This window comes from Cupressus sempervirens, chromosome 4 (assembly GCF_028749045.1).
Source record: "Cupressus sempervirens isolate cs-2001-9-10 chromosome 4, ASM2874904v1, whole genome shotgun sequence".
Taxonomy (NCBI): Eukaryota; Viridiplantae; Streptophyta; class Pinopsida; order Cupressales; family Cupressaceae; genus Cupressus; species Cupressus sempervirens.
This window is the reverse complement of record NC_143121.1, coordinates 329097826-329122049: the sequence shown is the minus strand read 5'-3', so window position 1 is coordinate 329122049 and position 24224 is coordinate 329097826. Positions and strand designations below refer to the sequence as shown.

The 24224-nt window shown below is 35.7% G+C and overlaps 1 protein-coding gene across 2 annotated transcripts in view; it reads right to left on the bottom strand.

The window, feature by feature from the left end:
• Positions 1–3112: 3112 nt before the first annotated feature.
• Positions 3113–24224, bottom strand: part of LOC149561362 (uncharacterized) — a 79686-nt gene continuing 58574 nt past the window's right edge. For both annotated transcript variants that reach the window (XM_089825102.1, XM_089825103.1), the window contains exons 4-6: positions 22192–22532; positions 3491–3718; positions 3113–3401 (exon numbers count right to left, since the gene is read on the bottom strand). In XM_089825102.1, the coding sequence (XP_089681228.1) occupies positions 3512–3718; positions 22192–22532 (548 nt within the window). In that variant the 3' untranslated portion in view covers positions 3113–3401; positions 3491–3511. The remainder of the gene's footprint in view (positions 3402–3490; positions 3719–22191; positions 22533–24224) is intronic.

Genomic DNA, 24224 nt, shown 5'->3' with positions numbered 1-24224 from the left:
AGAAGGTATAATCCAAGGAATCGTGGATCATGGGGATGCCCTACAAATTAAGGATCATATTTAAAGAAGAAAAATAAAGCTAAGATTAGAAATTCATAACCTAGTCAGCTCATGGTGGATGATTGAGTAATGTCTTGTTTGTCAAGCCGAGCGTGGATGATCAAGCACACAATGTCCATGTAAATCACTGGCTAGGGTAGTTTTAGTGGCAATGATGATGTTATGATCACTAGAGATTAGGATAACCAGTAGTTGGATGGATAAACTGATAGGAGGGATTCTAGGGTCTAGTCGGTTGAATGGTTGACACTCTAACATCAAGATGCTCGAGTGGCAAGACGGATGGTGTTCTTGTGCCTTATCCCGCACAGGGTAGAGCCATTCTCGATTGAGAGTGAGAGAGGATACACTAAGTCTGCAATTGAGTGGTTAATCCTTTATCAATATTTTTCCTCTCCACCAATGCCAAGACTTGCACAAGTGAGAGGGGATACACTAAGTCCACAATTGAGTGGTTAAGCCTCTATCAATGTTTTTCCTTTCCACCAATGCCAAGACTTGCACAAGATAGACTAGGACTGCATTTTTAGCCTATTATGATTAGCGGCTACCTTTTCTCCCTTTTGTTATTCTAGTCTAGTTAGCTATGCAATTATTTATGTGGTTGTTGCATTACTTTCTCCAATTTTATGATGTGTTGTTCAATTGTGTCAAATAGTTATCTCTCTCTCTCTCTCTCTCTCTCTCTCTCTCTCTCTCTCTCTCTCTCTCTCTCACAAGACATTTAAATATTAGTTCATTAATGCATTAGCTAGATAATGAGTTTTCAATTCCATTTGCTACATAAGGCAATTCATGAGAATCAATAAATTTGTTATAGTTGTTAATCCCATGCATGTGAATATGCAAATTAGCTTATAATGGGTGTTGAGTAGATAATTAAAGGGTAGAAGAGTTGGATGTTACATAATCACCATTTTGCAAGTAGGGATATAGGCATCTTGTGAAATAGTGAAATATTCACTATTTCACAAGGCTACCAACTTGCACTTTCGAAACAACAAAATGTTGCTCTTCAACGACCATATGGTTCAAAATTCGTGTATGGTCATTCACAAGGTGATTAGACAAGTAGAGAAAGGCCTATATGGTCAATTGGAGTCATATGAAGAAATATTGTTGTAGTTTTGGATAAGCAATAAGATTAAGATTGTTTTGTGTCATTTTCTTACATATTCCGTATGTTCTTTGCATTTGTTTTACATTGGATTGGATTGAAACTACTTTGGAAAGTTCATGATAGTGTAGAGGGGTGAGTTAACATCATTTTGGTACAATTTGGAGATCAATTGGTGAAGTAGGAAGGGAGATCCATTATTTTGTTCACAAACTTGCAATAGAACCCTAGATCCCAAATAGTAATAGAATTTGCCTAACATTCATGATTGGTTTTTACCAAATCTTTGGGCAATGTTAGGCATGTGTGAGTACCATATGATATGATGGCAAAATTTGGCAACAAGCCCTTGGCTTGGCATCTCTATGTGACAAGCCTAGGCAAGTGCAATTAGATGTACAATAGATTGAAACAGGTGATTGGATACCCAATAATGTGTTGTGGTGTTCCTAATATGTGATACATAGGTGTCTAAAGTGTTACTGTGATCAAGGAAAGTATTTGATGCAAGATTTGGGAAGTGAACCAACCTAAGTGCTTAATAGGCTTAGATTGAGGGTTTTGTCAAAAGGTGGGTTAGATGAAGAACCCAACTAGGAAACTTAAGTATTATGTGAAGAGTCCAAATGGGTGTTTGGAATGGTCATCATACTCGGGTTTGGAAGATTTGGGAGTAGGACTCATAAAGACCAGAAACAAAGGCCTAATTCTTCTAGGTATCCAGAAGCCTAATTACAAGAACTTTATGTTAGGAATTGGAAACCCTAACATAATTGAAGAAAAGTGTTAAAGAAGATGTTAGGGAACATTGGAGACTCCTCCAAGTGCTCACGAGGAAGTGAGATGAAAAGATCATGTTATGTTAAGGCTAGAGGTTGAGTAGGTTGTTCTTGAGAGTAGTTGGAGTGAGAAGTATATCTCCATTGGAAAGAGATTTGGGATTACCTAATGGAGTGGTTTGAGAGAGAGAGAGAGAGAGAGAGAGAGAGAGAGAGCAGAGGGAGAGAGCAGAGTAAGTCCTTGAGAAAACCCTAGTGAGGGTTAAGGTGTTGGACCATAAGTTTGGTGCCAAGTTAAGTGAAACCCTTGAGAAAGCTTTAATCAATCTAGGCCTCTACATCACTTATCTATCTTATGCTTAAAGGTTATCATAAGAATGTTTAGCTTGCTATTTAAAATGAACATGCTTATCTTGTTTGAGTTATTACTTCTCTCAGGTGTTACATTAACGTAAATTAAAATAAATAAATTTATTCTGCATAGTTTGTTGTGTATTTATGCCTCGTGCTAAGAGACACTTGGTAAGGCATGACATCATTGGAGGGAGGTTTGTTTCAACCAGAACAAGGCAGATTTCTAAGAATTTAGCCCAGATCTGGAGGTTGACCACCATCATTTGCTACAAAATGCTAGGGTCAATTTGTTGCAAACTGAAGAACATTTGGATCACTATGTTTCATCTGCCATTTAACATCGTAGACTTCTGCAGACCACCCACTATCCAAGGTGGTCGTTGCTGGCCACCTGGTTGCCACAGGCTGCCTCTCTACATTGCTCTGCTGACACTTGGGTGATCGACAAGGTCTGATCTTAGTTGCCCAGATCAGATTAGGACAGCCAGATCTGAATACAGAAAAGTAAACAAGTCATATCAGATGATAAATATCCTATCTACCTTGCAAAGGTCTTGCAAGTTCTGGTAGATTATACCTGATTGGAAGCCAGAATAAGATATAAGGCTTGATGTCCAAGAGTTTGAGAAATAAATGAAGATACAATTTTCCATTGGTTCAAAACTGAGTACTGTTATTATACCAATTCCAGCTGTAAACTGTACCACAGTTTCCAACGCACTCAGAAGTAAACCCTAGCACTGATTCTATTAATACAATAACAATCTGCAGGGCATATATGCAAGCAACCAAAGATACAAAATTAGCTGAAGATATCACACACCCAGGTGACAGCATTTTTCAATAATTTTATGTTAATCATACATATCTTGTTGCACCGTCAATTTATAGTTACATACTTTGTTTTCAGATTGTAACATCAAAATCTGTTTGTCAAGTACCTTTTACCAATTCATCTCCTCATATCCCTCAGCTTGTGGATGGTTTACATTACATTTTCTATCTTTTGAAGACATTCCACACACAACATAATGACAAATAACTGGTAAGAGCAATCTACACGTTAAATTTCCACCAAGTTGCTTCTATTCCTGAAATTCAAGATGGAAATTTTTTTACCATTAGTGGCATACACTATATGTAGAGGGTATTTATGCAAAGATGTTAAAACATTCATTACCACTAAGGCTATATGATGAATTCAAGCAGAGGGCTCTGGATGGGATGGAAACAGCTTCATCAGAAAATCTGCCAAAGACCAAATGCAAAAAATTCCAAGAACTTGAGTAACATCAAGTATTGTGTGCAATGATCTATTCATTGCCATCGTCGCGTCTGAACCTTGAATTGAAAATATCAAGGATGTTACTAATTGGGCAGCTCTATTCAATTGATGAAGTCTGTAAACCTACAAGAACATTGAACAGAAACTAAATAAGAAAAAAATCTTCCAAAATTTCAAATAAAATATAGAATCATCAAACATGCTGCAAATATAACTATAGTTATTCATTTATGATACTAATGACATCTTATTTCCAACTATCTAACTATTCATTATTTGATTCTTAGAATTGAAACAATTCATGCAAAAGAACAGACGAAAGATTTGCAGCTGCATCTGCATCGTAACATATAATATCATGAGTAGTCCATTTACAGAAAAATGCTGGAACTGGCTATGTCAAAAACTAAATTGGACCTCAGCCCACCCAAGCAATTTAGGAGAACTCTTAAAGAGTTGGCCTAATTTTGGTAAGAACAGAATATTCAGTAAACTCTAGAGAATTTCTCCTGCAATCCTATTATGTGAAATCTGGAAAGAAACTGGAGACTTTTCATCAACGCTGAAATCAACTTCCCCTCATTTCTAAACAAAGTAGAAGCTAGCATCACTGGAGTAATGAATAACCATTTGAAAAACTCAATCAAAGCAGATGGAACCCTCACAAATTGGGATGGAAATGCAGAAAAATTAGACCCAATTAATAAACCCATCCCAGACTTACCCCAAGAAAAATAACAAAGCAAGACGAGACTGTAGATGGGTACAACCCCCCCCGCCCCCCCGCCACCGACAGGTTGGTACAAACTGAATTTTGATGGAGCTTCAAGTGGCAATCCAGGAAAGGCAGGACTGGGATGCATAATAAAATCTGACTTAGATGGGTGGCTAGTGAAGAGAGCAAAACCATTAATGGAAACATTGAATAACATAGCAGAGTTAGAGGCACTGATAGGACTAAACCCATGCACAAACCTGGGGATAAGGAAATTAATTATAGAAGGAGACTCACAAATAATCTTGAATGCAATCAAGAAACAAGAAACCCCCAACTGGAGAATCAACTCTAAACTAGAAATCGCCATTTCTCTCTTACATAAATTCGAAGATATTAGAATTCAACATATCTTTAGAGAAGGGAATAAAATAGCAGACAACCTAGCTAATAGAGGAGCAGATGGCAAAGACATCCTAATTCAAAAAACTTGAAACGCTTTAACTTACAAACAAGAAATAACATAGACTAGGAAACTCACTTTAAAACTAAAAAAAATCTCCAAGGAAAGTTCAATCTCCTCCCTGCATTTCAATTAGGAGAAATTAAGCAGCCCAATAGGTCGTTGTTATTAAATCTAAAGACTTTATGATGGCTCTATTTGAAGTAAATGTAATCTCGGTTTATGCTTCCTTGAATTCAAGATAAGTAATAATTGACTCTGCCCTAATGCCCATATTAGTGAATTAGACAACAGTTTCATTTTACACTTACTTTTAACACCATCCTGCAGTCAATTTTGCTTAACAATTTATGCAATGGCGACCTCAAAATATTAAAAGCAGTGAATGTATCTGTATAAGACGGCCAAATCAGAAGAAAATAGATTATCTGAAGCCGCACAGACTCTTGTCCATAAACTTATTAAATTCCCAGTCGCAGACTATCAACCTTTCTCAGAGCAATAAATTAAGTATGCTTGATATGGATTCCATCCCTCCTCGCAAGATAGTATCTTGAAAGAAATTTAAGTCACAAAAAACCTCCAATACTTTTATCAGCCGGATTCTCTTAAAAGGATTCGGCAGAACAGGACAAACAGAGGGCATTAACCTTTTATACTTAGCAATTTAAGTCAAGGCATCTAACAAGCATCAGACAATTTAATATATATAGGCTGCCAACAATAAATTGTGATGATCAGACAACTTTAACAAAATAATTGGAAAAGATTCATGATAAGAATGTTTGCTGAAAGTAATAAGAAGAAACAAAGGTATGTCAGCAACACATTTCAAACTCCTCCTGACTTTTTCATATAAACTCATCCCCTATATATTGATCATTTACACACCATATTGCATAAAACATAAATTATGTATAATTGCAATTAGAATAAATTTTATTCTGGAAACATCATTGAGCAAGACATATATTCCTACATATAAACGGATCAAAATTGCTATCCTTGATAATAAAATTTTTGCTAACATATTGATTTTAAAGACTAACAAAAACATGTGAGATTGGTGTTTTTTTGGTAGAACACAGATTTCATGGAGGATCTACGTAATCAATCGCTACGATACTATTTCACGTCACTCAAATGAAAGAGGCTATAATGCTCCTGGATACACATAAAGACAAATCATCTTTCAACTCCATCAAGCATGAAGATGTACAGAAGGAATCCCTTCTTCAAGTGCTAAGGAAGACAGGAAAAATATAGTCAAAAACGTAACTTAAAAAGTGTATACGATAAATTAAATCTACTAATGTATTTGAGGATGGGGTCAAATCTGAAAAACTGGGGAATGCCCCTTTTAATGTTGTAATTGTGTATAGGACATTTGTCTTAGGTTAGACTAGAGGGTTTCTTCTCCATTCTTTCCTACCAATGCCCGTTTGAACGAAGACAATGTAATTTTTTTAATTTTATTTTAATAAAATGGCTTCGGCCTTTTACCAATCAAAAAGCTAAAATCATGAGTAGTTTATCATCTATAACAAACAAATAATAAACAAAAAGATATCTCTAAATCCAAATATTATATTTATTGAACTTTCAGAAGATAAAATAATGTTGGAACTTGGAAAGTATAAATACAGAAATGCCATGGCTCCTATCTAAACACTGAATCGGACTGGCTAAGAACTTGGAAGAGTACAAATATAATGCTATAGATGAATAACTTCACCCAAAATTCAAACTAAATTGTAACTGTGGTCTACCATCTCTCAAGTGTAACTTCCAATTGAAAAATCAAATAGGCAAAGTGCAGGCTAATGTGTGAACATGGTAACAAAGAAATATTGAGTGAATGTATCTTCTCTGACAACATTGCATCAACATGCAAAGGATTGTACTCTTGCATTTTAAAATTTGATTATAAATATTCCAATGTTGTGTCTTCTGTCCACTTGCATCACGGAATAAGGTGCTACTACGGTCTAAAAGTTAGATCTTAAAGCAGTTTCTTGGCATACAAAATTTTAAATATATCCTACAAGGTCACAAGCTCTGATCCATCGATATGTCTTCCAAAATGGGCAAGTTAAGTTGGTAGAAAGCTTCCAAATAATTTTAGACTACAATTTCGTTGAGCATCTTATCCTTGTAAATAGTTATAGATGTTCCATTGTTGTTATTTATTAGAGAATTTTCATTTTGACCTTATTCCCAATAGCTTCTGCTGCTATGATTTCTCTCACAGGTAAGATGGCTCTTCCAGAAAGAATGGTCACTACTACCATTGCTTGCTTTGTCATTTCTTCTATAAATGCCAATAGTATGTAGAATTTCCAGAAATTGGTAAAGCCATGGAATATGATTCAACTACTCTGCCGGCATATCTATTCTAATGGGGGTTCAATGCAGCCTGACTACGGGCAGTAGGGCTCCCCGTAGTCTTAACGAGTGGTGGGAAGGCAGTTGGTATTTGACTCTCCAAGAACTGAGATTACTGATCCAATTATGAATCAATGACTTCTATAGAGTTTGGAGGGTCAATGTGATTTTCTTTACCTTCATTCAAAATCGATACCTATTCAGAGGGTGGCATATTATTTGCAATTTTATATGTGATTGCCTAAAAGAGAGCCTCAACAAGAATATCCAACTTAGCTGTAGCTACAAGTTCATAATGTTAGATATTAAGACATCTATAAAGTTAATATTTGGATTTCTCAAACTATATTAGGTAATCTAGTTGCTACATTACATATTTAATGCTAGAAAGTTTTCTGCTTGCATACCTAAAGCTCGTATATTCTGGCTAGAGTTCCATTGAGACGTGTGCCACCCAGAAACCTTGCATTTCAAGGATGATGGCATCCCCTTGTCACCCTACCACAAGGACTGCCATCCCTGCGATGTCTCCTCCTAGAGTGGATGATGCATCCCTGAGATATCTAGGGACTCCTAGGAGTCTCCCAACTATATAGGGAACACCCAGGTGTCTCCCATTGTCAAACAACATAAAAGTATTTTTCTTTAAACAAAGTTGTTGGATAAGGTTTGGGTTCGAAGAACTAGTTTGCCAATATGGACAAACTATGAAATGAGTTCTGGGTTCGTTAGTACAAAAACATGTAAAAATTATATGTATATAGACACACACACACACACATATACATGCATATGTATGATCTCACATAGTATCATAAAAACAACAAAAACACTGTAAATTTGTAATCATGGCATCATATCAATCAAAATATTAAAATAATAACAATGAGTTCAAGTACCATTGTTTGACTTTCAACAATTGGAACTAACTTTCAATCATCTAATGGATTATCTAAATCTTCTTCGTCTTTTAGAAGCTTTAGTTGATTCACAAACAGTGCCAATGAGGGATCAGCTGCACCAATAACATTCTCGCTTTCTAAGTCCTCAAATGTTTATTACTTAATCAGATTCTGCTGTCATAGCTTCCGCATTTCCCACAGCTTTAGTCAAATATTTAACATTATCAGAAAAACCGTTGTCACTTATCATTCTCAGTTTCTCCAAAAATCCAATTTGTTAGATAACACTCTTTGATTATTTTTATTGTCCTTTACTCACGGAAGAGCCAATTAATGATCTTGTAAAGGTCCAACGCACCATCTTTGACAGACTGCATGACCTCTTCTAAACCTCAATGGTAAACCTATCCTGCTTGTTGGGGTCTTCACTTTTCTTAGAATTATCCCCACCCACCGCAACATCTTGCTCACCACTCAGAAAAGAAGGATTTCCTCAGTAAAAGTTTTTCCAGAATCAGACACAGGGGAAATATTGTCATCTTAGGACAGAACCAGCCCTAGGTTTCTCAACATGCAGAGCAACTACAATAATTTCGCCCATGCTAATTTCCCCCGAAGCCTTCTGAGTGCAGATCTCCTTCCTTTCAAAGGGTTTAGGATGAACAAACCCTTTATCATCACCTTTAGTATGAATTTTCTCCTTCTCTGTAGAAACATCAACAATAGAATATGGCAGTCGTCAAAGAAACAGAGCTCTTGTTATCAGCAATTGAGAGTGGGGAAATGTCCTTCTCCATACTCTCGTCTAACTCCATTCCTTCATCCTCCTCAAATACAGAAGTGCTAGGCTTAGTCTTGAAAGGGATCATCTTAATTTTTTTAACCTCAACCTCCTCTGAATCATTTTCCCATCCTCTTTCAAACCTTTCAGCCTGTTTGCCTTCCACTTCCTCAACCAAGATTTTCTTGGAAGGACTTTCAGTAATCCTAGATTTAAAATGCTCATAGATTAACATTGTGAGACCTACTTGGATTCTTCACATGTGCTGCTTAATGCTTTCATATAAAGAAGAGAGAAGGAATACGGAAATGAAACCAAAATTTCATGTCTAAAATGATTTAACAGAATCAGATGACAATAATAGACACTAGTATATCTGTTGTCAACAGTGAAATATTTCGTAATAGGTTTTAACACTTCACTCCACAAAAGTTTGACCTGCTTGGGATAAAAGAAAGCGTTATTACCTTTTGCCAAAGCTTCTCTTCCTCTTCAATTTTGGAAAATTTGCTAGTAGCACTATCCGAAATTTTACTTTCCTTAGAAAATTCATTCCTTCCATTGATAGACCAGAAATCTAATAAATGAGCTTCTCGTCGAAAGGGATTTCCTTTCCAAAAAAGGTGGTGGCGTCATTGTCCCAACCCTGGACAAAAATTTTAGTGACTTTGGTATCATATGTCCATGCAACTTCTCAACGTACAGGGTGACACTGCCGTTAGTTAGCCTATGCTAAATTTTCTCGTTACTCTTCCAATCTTGGAATGTCACAAGCTCAACTTTCTTCAACTCACCTCCCATTTGTCGAAGGATGGAGCTTAAAAGCGCAGGTTCAAAGTAGAAATGACAAGTTTGAAAACACAAAACTAGAAGATAACTCCAAAAAACACCCACAAAGCGTGTGAGATGTTAATTGTGACACTCTGCCTAGGCTAACGATTTCCTTCCTTTGCACTGATTCCAAGCTTATTGAGTATCATTTACATAATTGCTATTCTAACTGCCAACCATACCATTAAATCTATCAAGTTTGAGGAGGTTTATATTGTTTGTTGTTTATTTTGTGGTCCATAGTGTTGCCTTCCTGTACATGTTTGATTGGTTTGTGATGCAGGAGCATCCTTGGGCTGTTAGCGATCTTGCATCCCCAAAAAGATATTTGCTTGTTTTCTGTCTAATAGTTTGATTCAGCAAACACTTGTTTGTCCTGTCTAGATTCCATAGGCTTGGCCTCTTATTAAGGACCTATAATGGATCATTATCCTAAGTATGTAGAATCTAATGTTACAATTGGTGGAAGTTATGCTTCATCTTCTTGGGTGCTGATTTTCTATGATGTTCTTCATACAATGCTTAGTATTTGTTTCAATGAGGTTCTATATTTAAGAGTTAGCTTACATGCTCTTGGATCTAGACAAGTGGATAACATGTGGACCTATATCTAAGGCCGCTAAAGGTTTTATAATGTGTTATGTATTTGGTCATTACTTCATTGAGGGGCAGTCCAATATTGTATAGCACATTTCTTATTATTAGAGATTGTGAACTCAAAGCCAACCTATATGTTCGGATGCCTAAATATGTAATGTAATTGAGTTCTGTAAGGTAGTATCATTGGTAGAGCAAGTGGATAACTCGAGAATTGTGAGTTTGGTCTATAATCTAGAATATATTGGTCATAACCAGGAATGCCTTACAGCTCGGCATGTATATGGTTCATTGGATGTAATTCAAGATCTATTGGTAATAAAGGAGTTGTTTTCAATTGCATCTTGTTATATTTCCATTGTGTTGTTATTTGCTAGGAGCTTGGTCATCTCCTTTGGGGATACACCTACCTTGTATTGCATCAAATGGTATGGTTGAGCTTGGTGGACTTGTCAAAGCCTGGAATTCTTGGTTGTGAAGTGGCAAATCATGGTTCTAGCTCACAATTGCAAAGGACTTGTTCAAGTTGTGTTGGTACCCTATTACAAACCTATTGACTTCTTGTTGGTGGGCCTATCGCCAAAGTTTGAGGCAGTTGCACCTTGTTTTAATTTAGTATGTCGCCTAGAAGGATGAATCCTAGGAGGTTTGAACATATGTTTGAAGAATTCAAGGTAGAGGTGAGGAATGAGATCTGAATTGTCTTGAATGGTTTGAGAAGGAACCTTGAAATAAAAGATGTGGAAGCTACTAAAGATCTTGAAGTACTTGAAGTACTTGAAGTAGAGATCCTTGCAAAAGAAGAAAGATTGTTGAGAATTATGGCACTAGTTGGTAAGAGTCATAGATTGGAGGTATCAAATTACTAAGGTTCTTTAGATCTTAAAGAATTGATAGATTGGATTTATGAACTCCGGGATTATTTTGAGCTTGACAATATTGTAGATCAACAAAGAGTTAGGTTGGCACTGACAAAGTTGAAGGGTCATGTTGCCTTGTGGTGGAAAGAATTACATAAGGACAGAGATCGATAAGATAATAATATTAATGTCCAACAAAAAACCACAAGGGTTTATGGGACTGCGCATACAAACAAAAGAGCCAACCAAAGCAAGTGCATCAAATAGTGTCTAAGAAGAAACCAAACAAGACATATAATCAGAAAAATCAAGATAAGGATTAAGGATCCTTCCTTGGTACAAAGAAATCAGCCATAGAAGGGTAGAACCATGAACGATCCGGAGTTTTAGATCCTCGCTAAGAACCATTGGATGAGTGTTGTTGCCTGGAAAGACTGGTGCAGTGTCGAACCGATCTAGAGAGTGGTGTTGGATGGCCTTTTCGCACCCTGTGGTGGAGACAAGGGGGAGAAAAAGGTAGTGATGAGCTGGTCCAAAATATAGCCCTGAGGTATGAGTGATTGCAAGGTATGTTGACGAAGCTAGGTGGCCTCCCGTAGGTAAAGTGCAAGGCACAACCGATCAATATAATTAAAGAACACTAAAAGAGAAAAGCAATCACTGAATAGGTAGTACAATCTCCCTCTAATCTCATAGTAGATAGGATAGTGAAATATAAAGTGAGTCTCGGTCTCCACCTCCATTAAAGTACACAATCGACATATACGATCCTCTCTAAACATATGGTGATCAATCTGGACTTGAAGACGGTGAGAGCCAATGCTGAATGAGGGCAAAGAGAATCTCAAAGCGTGACTCCAGTGCCCATAAAGATAAGCAAGGAAGACAATAATACCATTCTGAATCTCAAGAAAATGCTCAGCATAAAAGGCCATCTTTGGACGTAATCTGCCAAGAGGATTACGCTAGGTAGTGATAATGTACTATCTGTAGATATCCTGTCCAACATGCTCATTCAACTCCTTACGTGATGGAAGGGGGTGAGCAAGAGCACCTAGCGAGAACTGGTAAGGAGGAAGACAATCGATCTCAATCCCAATTGAACTCAACAGAGAGGTGGCCTGAGCATACTAATAGTGAGATTTAGTGCTAGTGTTAGATCTCATAACTATAATAGAAGAACAATATGCCAAATGAGAATATCTGTGTCGATCAGTAGCCGAATCTGTAAAGCCTCGAAGTCGATGGAGAAACTAGATCAAGTCAAAAATGGTAGCAAGTTTGAAAGGATGAGCTCCAAACTTGACCAAAACAATGTTGTGGGGGGTGAGTCTGTGACATCTAATGATATGCCATAAAAGAAACGTTTGAACATGCTTAATAGAGGCCCAATCAGAAGCAAGAAGAGAAGGTCCCCAAACCACCAAACCATAGAGAATAGTTGGTCGAACCAAGGAGTCAAGGAGGGACAACTTGGACAAAATGTCCTCAAAATGATGTCTGAAACATTGTGTTTCAAGCATGGACAGAAAGCCCATGCCCTTACTAACTTTGGACTGAATAGCCCATCTCAAGCTGAAGCAAGGTCCTGAGAACTAAGACAATGATGAACCTAAGATTTATTAAGATAATATCTTTAATATCTTTATTAATATTATGTCCTTAGTTAAATAGTTTCTATAATGGTCAACTACTTGTCTGTAATCCGTCTTTCAGTCTAGATAGGAATGTTTCCTATCCTGTCTCTTTTGTCTTCAGTCCAGATAGGAATGTTTCCTATCTTATCTTCAGTTTTGTTTCTAATTTTGTCTTCAATCTACGTTGTTTCTTTTAGAAACAACGTCCTTGTAATTCTTTATAAGGAACACATTTGTTCCTCTATTAATAAATCAATCATCCAGAAATCCATTAATCTGCCAATTCTTGAATCTTGTAACAAGATTAGCAGATGGAAACCCATGGTTTCTAGATTCAGGGGTTAATTCATTCCTAAATATTATGAACTTGAATTGGTTAAGAAATTGCGAAATTTGAAACAAAAGAATATGTCTGTGAAGGAATATACTAAAGGATTTTACAAAATATAAATCAAATCTAGACATCATGAATCTTCTAAGGAAAAGGTCGCAAGGTATGTTAAGGGTTTGAAATTTAATGTTTAGGATGAATTGATTATGTTGAAACTTAGTTAAGTTGAAGATGCTTATCAATATGCATTGAAGGCAGAAGATAAGTTAGGAAGAAAGCAAGATAAATAGTTGAGAAAAGTGGATAAGGGTAAGAAAAAAGTTTGTGATAAGAAATATGTTTTCAAAAGTACTTGTTTTACATTTGGTAAGGATGGACACCGAGCTTTTGAATGTCCTAGTATGAAGATTGACAAACAAATCTAGGTAATACAAGAAGATCAAAAAGTGGAAACTTTTGATGTTGATTTGGCTTCACCTGAAGTTGGAGAATCTCTTTTGATGGAAAGGATCATGTTGGCTAAGCATGATAAGGAACCAGTGCAAATAAGGAACTTATTCTAAACTGTTTGTAAGCCTGGAGGTAAATGTTGCAAAGTTATTATGGATGGAGGCAGTGCTGATAATCTTGTTTTTGAAGAAATGGTTAGGAAAGTTGGATTGCAAAGATAAAAACATCCTACTCATGGTATCAATTGGCTTCAAGATGATCATCCAGTGCAAGTTAGAGAACAATGCTTGGTTAATTTTAGTATTGGACCTTTTAAGGATGAAGTCTTATGTGATGTAGTAGACACTAGTGCTTGCCATGTTTTACTTGGAAGACCTTGGCAATTTGACAGAGAAGCCATACATGATTGCAAAAAGAATATTGTTACAGTTGAGAGGGATGGCAGAAAGTTTGTTTTGATTCCTTTGAAGGATGAGAAAGGAGGAAATGAAAAGAACCTAAGTGTTTTCAAGACTTTCAGTTTGAAGACAGCAGAACCTGTAGCTAAGATTAGTACTGTTAAAGGACAGTCTGACTTGAAGGAGTTATCTGATCCTGTGATTAAGAACAGAGGTAAAGGAAATAAAACTTTTAATCAGATGAAGGTATGCAGCAAGTATGATTCATTTGATTCTGGGAGTAGCAGCGGTAGCAGATCTGTGATATCTGATGGAATAGTTGGTTGCAGCAGTAGGCTTGGACAGACTTCTATGTTTGTAAATGAATTAAACTTATATCAGACTGCATGTTTCTTTTAATTTTAATCACAGGTTACTAGCAAGTTTGTACTTTTACTTGTAGGTATAAGAGCAGATGTACCTTTATCAATGCTGAGTAATATGTTCAATCTTTAATACCTTCAGTATATGTGATTTGTCCTGTATGTAAGAGTCCAATCTGCTATAATGTTGATCTCTGATTCTCGATCTGCAATATGTTAATCTCTCAATCTCGATCTGCAATATATATTAATCTCTGAAGACTGTGAATGCAATATAGATAAGATATAAGTCAGACAGTATAAGAATAATTATGTGCAATATGATTTATGTCAATCTGCTGCTGAAGGTATTGAGCATTTATTAATTTCAATGTCAATACTACGATCATTGGTGCACATATATATTGATTCCAATGGACGCCTTCCAAGATAGGTCACGATCTTTCAATATCAATAGTCACGATTTTCCAATATGATTAGATAGTATTAACTAACTAATTTGATCTTCTACAGGATCAGATTAGTTAGTTAATACTAACTAATTTGTGACTGATATGTTATTCATAAAGAGACATATTGGATCGATTCATAAGACCATCATGTTTTGGTATCAAATGTATATATATGTACAGATTATTATCTCAGTTTGATATGAAGTGCTTGATCAAATTTAAGATATATTATCAGACTGAGCTTATATATGTATGTGAGTGTATATAAAACATAACACACATACATATACAATCTGCTGTCTCTGACCGATGCTATTCAATAACACTCCCTCTTAGCTAGGGAAGACAACTAAGCATGAATTTTAGATATCACCTTACTCGTGATATCGATATCACCTTACTCGTGATATCAAGGAGTATAATGAACATCAAGTCTCATCATATTCATATATCATTGTTATGGTATGTGCATTCACATCACATCGCATGATGTCTACAATAACACATCATGGTGTCTCACCATGATCATCTCATAAGGAACATAATGATTTGAAAGACATCACGTCTCATGATATCTTATCAACATGTTTCAAGAGATCCTACTATCATGACCTGCATAAAGATATCACATCACATGAAATTTATCATGATAGGAAACATTGTAAAGTCGTCACTTCAAAATGTTAATACAAGTATACATTATTAGAAAGATCGTCATCTTAATGTAATGTATACAGGTAAAGGGCCCATAAGTCATAGAGTCACACGTATGACGGAAGAGTTTACACATTAAAAATCTTTAATATGTATAATTTTATACATGAAATAAATTTAGAGACTGAGTCTTGATTACATTTCAGTCATACCAAGTTTCTTTCTAAAGCGCTACACTTTAACTATGGAAAGAGGCTTGGTGAGAATGTCTACAGTTTGATCACCAGTGTTAATATACTCTAATTGAATGGCTTCCCTTTCTACCGTATCTCTAACATAGTGAAAAGGAATTTCAATATGCTTGAATCAATCATGGAATACTGGATTATCTGATAGCTTGATACAACTTTGATTATCACATAGAATGGTAGTAGGCAATAGAGGTTACCCAAATAGTCCAAGAATCAACTTCCTAAGCCATAGAGCTTCTCTAGCTCCCAAAGCAGCTGCAATATATCCTGCTTTAGTAGAGCTTTTTGCAATGGAAGACTGTTTTCTACTTGTCCAAGAGATCATAGCGAATCCTAGACTGAAACAATACCCATATGTGCTCTTCCAATCTGCCACACTGCCAACCCAATCAGAGTTTGTGAATCCATGTAAATCAAGATCAGTCTTCTTGTATTTAAGGTCGTTTCCAATAGTACCCTGTAGGTATCTCAAAATATGCTTAGCAACAACAAGATGAATTTCACGAGGCTCACACTGACACATGAACTAACTTAAAGTATTTACTGCATAGCATATGTCTAGTTGAGTGTTAACCAAATACATAAGTAATCTACTAAAATGTCTATAGAGTGTAGGATCTACAAATTTGGATTTTGATGTAGATTCTTTTAATTTGTGCAAGTTTGTCTCCATGGGAGTGGACATAGGTCTACTGTTCAACATTCCAAATCTTCTAAGTATATCAATAATGTATTTTCCTTGATTCAGAAAGATACCATCAGGTTTTTGCCATACTTCCAGTCCTAGAAAATAGTGTAGAATTCCCAAGTCTTTCATTTCAAATTTTGAAGTTATATCTCTTTTGCATTGCATAATAAGGTGCTCTTCTCCTGTGAATAATAGGTCATCAACATAAAGAATTAAAATTATCATATCACCATTGATACATTTAAAGTAGAGGTTTAGATCAGCATCATTTTTAAAGAATTTTAATCTCATGAGGTATTTGTCAATTCTTTCATACCAGGCTCGAGGAGCATGTTTGAGTCCATATAGAGCCTTCTTTAATTTGCATACATGAGTTTCTGTAATATGAACTATAAATCCTTCGAGTTGCTCCAAATAGACTTCTTCGATTGTTCCATTTAGAAATGCAATCTTAACATCCATTTGGTGAACCTTCCAACCTTTGGCTGCTATAATAGCTAGCACAGCTCGAACAAAGGTATATCGAGCAACAAGTGCAAAAGTTTCCTTGTAGTCAATGCCTTCCTTCTATAAGAATCCTCTGGCAACAAAATGTGCTTTGTGTTTTTCTATGCTACCATCTGCAGCATGTTTAATTTTGAACAAGCATTTCGAAGAAACAACTAATTTTCCCTTAGGTCTAGGAACTATATCCCAAACATCATTTTTCAAGGTGGAGTGTTATTCTTCTGTCATTGCATCCTTCCAAGCTTGTTGTTTGAGGGCTTCATCAACATTGGTTGGTTTAGAATTAAGAATTTCACTCATTAATGCATTATATGTTAGTTTGTGGGGTCTTTTGTTTTTTCTGAATATTCCATCAAGTGCTGCAAAATGTTCAGCTTCCTTCAAAATTTTCTAAGCCCGAAGTGGTTGTTTCCTTTTGTTGGAATTTTGATGTTCATCACGACACTCGTTTTGATTCTCTAATTCAAGTGAACTTTCATAAGAGGTGTTTTCAAGATGTTCAGACTGAGTTTTAGGAGTAGAACATATATCTTTGTTTATGGTAGGATTTTGACTTTCTAATTCATCATAATTCTTTGCTCTTTTAAAAGCAATATCTTCTTCAAATATAACATCTCTACTAAGTTCTATTTGCCTTTGTCTAGGAATGAATATTCTATATGCTTTTGATGTTTCACTATATCCCACAAAGATTCCTTTTCTTCCGGAGGGTTCTAGTTTTGTTCTTTTCTCTTTGGGTACATGAACGAACACCGGACAGCCAAATATCCTTAGATGACTTATGTCAAGTTTTTGTCCGGTAAAGGTCTCTTCAAGAGTCTTATTATCAAGATGGGAATGTGTACATCTATTTTGAATATAAACAGCTGCCCTAGATGCTTCTACCGAGAAAGAGGAATCTAAATTTTGATCAAACGTCATGGATTTTTCTACCTCCACAATAGTTCTATTTTTTCTTTCAACTACCCCATTTTGTTGAGGATTGTAGGGTATAGTGAACTCCCTCTTAATCGCTAAACTAGTACAATATTCTTTGAACAATTCTGAAGTGTACTCTGTGTTGTGAGGTTCTCACACCATCGCCCCAAATTCTTTGGGGACCCCCCTTTTTTTAATCACCTCGGCAAATTTTTGGATTGCCCAAAATTTTTGAGTTTTGAAAATTTCACGCCTTGGCACCTTCAGGACAAATGTGGGGAGGGTTAGATTTATTTTCACCCGGTTTCAACTTGATTTTCCAGAGCAACCAATTTAATCCTTGAGCCTAACAAATTTTAAAGAGCAATATTTGGCAGGATAAAATTGTAAATTTGTACTTAGACATTTTCCTTTGAAAATCCGGATATAATTGTGTCAATTTGAATAATCTTTCAAAAGAGAAAAAAATTGTTAGACTTAAGTTTTGGAAAATCTCAAAAAAAAAAAAAAATTGGTGAAAATTTTAATTTTGGTGAAATAAAATTGCAAAAATCAATTTTTGGCTCTAGAAGAAACTTTATTTTATTTTTGTCAAAAAAAAATTGTTGGCATAGCAAAATCAATTTGGGTTAAAATTGCAAAAAATTGGCTTTAATAGATTAAAATTGCCTTGAAAACTTTTTGCCTTCAATGAAATTGGTAATTTAATATTGAAAAATGGCTTTTGGTTAGCTAAAATCCAATTTTAATGACATATTAATTACTAAATCCTTATTAAATGAAAATATTTAACATCTCCAAGGCACCATTTAATTTCCTTTTGCAATTTAGATCTAATTGGCAATTTTAAAAGGCAATTTTCATTTTAGCAAAATTAATATTTAGCTAAGTATTTAATTGTAGGCCATAATTTTTACATTAATTATTGTTTTTTTCTTGCTCCCAGGGTCCAAGTCGGCTAGCTTGGGGGGAGTAAGAAAGTTGGGTATAAGAGGAGGCCTCTCTCCCATTTCTTCCTCACTTCTCACTTCTCCTTCTCAAGGCGTTGGTGATTTTGCAAGAGCAAATCTGCACTCTTCTTGCTTGGCGAAATTTGTGGGAGCCAAAATTTGTGGGAGATAAAATTCTGATTTTTGCAAGAGGCTACAGTTTTTGAGCTAGGTTGGGTAATTTTATTTGGAGGTGAATTGCATGATAAATTTCTGATTTGCAAGGGATTTGAAGTTCTTAAGGTCAGGTCCTAATTCCAAAAAGTCACTGTAAGATTATTGGTTAAGGCGAATTTTCATCATTTAGAGTTGCAAGGGGTCCTTAAGCTGACATCCTTCTTTTGTTCTAGTCTTAGGATTGCTTCCCTTGGTTCTACTTGCCTTCTGGTCCACCACTCTACCATCCCGTAATAGGGAGACGAGCATGGAGGATGTTAGTGCAAGTAAGAATCCCAAATGGACAAGACTAAGAAAGACAAAGAGAATATGATGCCGAAAACGCCCTTCTTCTCGAAAATGAAGAGAATAACCGACACCAATATCGGTACAGTGGACATGATACGGATGAAGGATAGACTAAAGGAAGGACAATCCCCCTTGGCAAAGAGGATGTCAACGAGACAAATTTTGATCAAAGTTTGATGAGTTGGGAAAGGTTGCTATCAAGAAAAAGCATTTGGGCACCCTTTCCTCTCTCAGTGCTTTTATTGGATTTGCGAAAAAATATAGGGACCATGAAAAGGTACTACAAGCAGCAAGCAGCGTGGTCAAATCAATGGAACTTAGGACCAAGCACACACCTTGTCCTCCTATGGAAGAAGTTAATGAAGGGCTAGCTAAGTTCATTGCCTTAGCTAAGAAAATGAAAGAAAAGGGAAGATTTATATTAGAAGATCATTTGATGTAAGCCCAAGTGGCAATTTCTCTTTCTTCTAGAATAGGACAAGTGTCTATTTTTGATCGGCCACCATTTTGGTGCCTTCTCATTGGTTGCCACTTTTTTCATTGGTCCATTGATGAGGTGGCATCTTCTCATTGGCCGATGGGGTGGCAACCCTAATTAGGGTTTTTAGGATCCAATATAGATCGTTGATCTTGTTTTGATCTCCACCGTCCGTTGTATTTTTGGCCCATATATAGTTAGTTAGTACTAACTAATTTGCGACTAATATGTTATTTATAAAGAAACATATTGGATTGATTCATTAGACCATCATGTTTTGGTATCGAATGTATATATATGTACAGATTTTCATCTTAGTTTGATATGAAGTGCTTGATCATATTTAAGATATATTATCAGACTGAGTTTATATACATATGTGAGTGTATGTAAAACATACACACACATACATATACAATCTATAGTCTGACCAACGCTATTCAATAACAAAGTTGATTGATGAAGAGGATTTATGCGTTAAGAATGAGCATGAGATTTATGTTTTGAATTCTTTCAGATGTTCATAAGTCCTTATGGAACATCTTTTATCACCTTGGGTGTCTGATTTAGGAGCATCCTTGGGCTGTTGGCAATCTTCCATCCCCAAAAAGATATTTGCTTGTTCTTTGTTTGATAGTTTGATCTAGCGAACACTTGTTTGTCCTTTCTAGATTCCACAGGCTTGGCTTCTTATTGTGCACCCATCATGGATCAATATCCTAAGTGCACATAATTTAATGTTACAATTGGTGGAAGTTATGCTTCATCTTCTCAGGTGTTGATTTCCTATGTTGTTCTTCATATGATGCTTAGTATTTATTTCGGCGAGGTTCTATATTTAAGAGTTAGCTTACATGCTCTTCGATCAGGATAGGTGGATAATGTGCAGACCTATAAGGCTGCTGAAGGTTTTATAATGTATTATGTATTTGGTCATTAATTCATTGAGGGTCGGTCCTATATTGTATAGCACGTTCCCTATTGTTGGAGATTGTGAACTCAAAGCCAACATGTGTGTCCTGATGGCTACATATGTGATGTATTTGAGTCTTGTAAGGAAGTATCATTGATAGAACAAGAGGATAGCTTGAGAGTTGTGAGTTTGGTTTGTAATCTAGAATATACTGGCCGTAACCCAGAAGGCCTTACAGCCCGACATGTATGTGGTTCATCAAATGTAATTCAAAATCTGTTGTTAATAAAGGAGTTGTTTTCAATTGTATTTGGTTATATTTCGGCTGTGTTGTTATTTGTTGGGGGCTTGGTCACCTCCTTTAGGGATACACCTACCTTGAACTGCATCAGTTTGAGCATGTGTTTAATTGTTTAATTGTTGTAGGCATTCTTGCAACTAGATTAGTTTCTTAGGAAGCCTTGAACTGTCGTTTTCTTTTCTTCTTCTCTTGAATCACTTTTGCACAGCTAACTTACCCATCCAACATGTTCTTTAGTAAGGAATTGTCAAGTTTCCATCCTTTCATGCCTAAGCTTTCCTATACAATTTGGTCATTCTTAGTTTTTAAAATAGGTGGTCATCCTTAAATATCTTTCTTGTGTCCCCATATATGACACACTTTTAGCCTTTCCAACCTGCTCTCAGAAAGGTTATCTGTGAGATTTCCTAAGTAGTATTCCTTCCTTACATATTCTGGTGAGTCCAGAATTATTAAAAGCTTCTGATTTCTTGCTTTGTTTCCCAAGTCATTTTTCTTGGTAAACATGCTAAGCTCAATTTTATTTCTTGTCTTAATACACAGCATTTACACATTTATCACAAAAAGCTCTTTCAATTGAATTGGACTGTGGAGCCACCATGACTTTGATATGGTCACTGTCAATGGCTAAACAAGAAAATTCAATCAAAAACATTTATGCAGTTATTGCCAGAAGCTCTTTCAATCAGTGATCGTATTGTTAAATATGACCAAGACCAAAGCCATATAGAAAAGCTTTTACTCCCTTCAGATGGAATGCTTTACATGACAAAGAGCTTACCAATTAGCTTATCATCATAGGTAGGAACAAGTAATTATTATTACGCTGTGTCCTCGGCCATTTGATTCTTCAAAACCTGACAGTGTTATTGCCCTTCATCAATTTGAAACCAACAGATTTTCTGGATGTGAGGATGGCTTACCAATGATTACCTTCAAGAAAACACATTTCTAATGAAATAACAGTTACCAGTGCAAGACCCACCCTAAGTTAAAAATGGAATCTTTAGTCTACATTTGACTACTCAGGAAGTAATTCCATTGCATTGTGATATTAACCAATCCATGAAACATTTTAAGAAATTTCATTTATAATTTTCTTTTCTGAATAAAATTTCCTTGGCGTATATATAATACAAAATAAGAGTAAAGCAAGGTAAACTATAAAATAGCAAATAAGGTTAACAATTAAATCAGTGGAGGAAATATAACCATTCAAATAGTAGAACGAGGATAAATCAAATAGAGAAAGGGTAAGGTGACGATACCTCAAAAATAATGGGAACAATGGGCCATGTAGATGTCCTTTTATTTGCAGCATATCGTTCAAATGTGAACTGGATTACTAAGCCAGCCAAATATGGTGCAAATGCAGCGAGTGCTGCGAGTCCTGCCCATTTCCATACAATAGCAGTACAAACAAGAGGCATTGATACATTAAGCAATAAGTTGGTAACTGAAGGGCCCCTGTACCAAAATAATTTGTTAATTAAGCTCCATTCACTTGATGTGAATTTCAGAAAGGCTCTGCGCAAATTATTAGTAAGTTGTATAAAGACAGCAACCCCAGCGTAGAAGAAAGCTTCTGTGAAAAGTATTATGAGAAAATCTGCAAATACAAAGGGTCTGAAATTAGCAATAAAAACATATTTTTTGTGATCATTTGATTTTTCTTTATAAGATGGACAAAAGAAACAAAAAAAGGCAATGACAAAATTTGATTGAGGCACAGCAATTGTGTCCCTATAATACTTGTAAAATTGAAAAACAAATCAGAAGCCACATAGTTTAGAATTTATATATAAAAGATTTGTTATGTTTCAACCTTCTGAGTTTTTCAAGGACGTGTCAATCCATTCTAAGCACTAGTCTGTTGAGATAATATCTTAGCTACTACTTGATTTAGCATGTCTCAGTCTAAGACAAAATCCAATATTCTCTACAATACCTTTTTTTTTGTTCTATATATATATATATATATATATATATATATATATATATATATATCTTGTAAGTCGATAAATATATCCACAAACCAACCTGTCAAAATTAATCTATGTATCATTGAATTTAAGGGCAGAGATGATGGAGCAATCTCTCTCTCTCTCTTCCATAAATTAATGAACTGAACTATACCAGCAGCAATAAAAACATATTAACGAGATACATTAGAATGATGTTGGATGATGTATGCAGAAGCCAGCAGGAACATCGGATTCCAAAACAAATTGTTTCTTTGTACTTCTCACTGTACCAGACCATGGCCAATGCACCTTTTATCTCTTTTGCAACTGACAATAATAACTGCCTCTAATATATCAAAAATCTGAACTTTGCAACATTTATAAATTATAACAATGATATTAAAAATTCAAGTTATTGCTATTAGTGTTAACTGCTAAATAATTTATCCTTAACTATGAATCTCTCTATGATATATTTCTTGCTGTTATAACATACTTATTGATATGCCATCATGTTATACAACTGTTATAATACTCTCATGATATAGTAAACAATCTGTTTAAGTGTTATGAGCAGTTTTTATTTAAAACAAGCTAAAAATTTGCTTTTCTGTCAGGGACACCAGGATGTCCTGGGACAATCAAGTGACATCTCAGGGATAGCCAAGCATCTTCTAACCATGTCCTCCCACCCCTTAAAGTGGGAACACACTTCCAAGACATTTCAGGAATTTTCTTGTGTGGGTGAGCAGTCAGGGTGCATGCCTGCAGTTCCGTCATCCCTGATATACCTGAGGGAATGGGAATGAGGCTCTGAGGGTGGGGACATGTCCTGTGACACATTTTAATAATTAAAGGGAGGATTTTCATGCTGCATTCAAATCATTAGCTAACATATTTTATATATGGCCTCTGTTGAGTTTTTAGTAGCTGTGAGATAGATCTCTTTCTCAATTTGATGTTCTCTGTTTCTTACAGGCTTCCCTAGTGTTGAAGATAAGAGTTATCTCTTCTTATTGCTGCTCCTGCAATGTTCTCTATTCTATTCTGATTAGAGTTCTCTATGAAGAGTTCTCATGTTCTGGTTCTTTGCTCATTCGTGCTTCAGGAAGTATTGTGTGTCCGATACTTAGCCTTTATTTGGCATGGTTACTATACCATCAGCCTTGATCGTGGTTCATATTCTAAGTTCCAAGTCAAATGCTGACTAGGCATCAGTTTATTATAGTTCTTTATATCCACCATTTTTGTGAATTTATCATTCTCGAAGTATTCTCCATCATTGTAGATTTGTGCCGGTTCATATTATGGCACCACAAATTTATTTCATCATTATT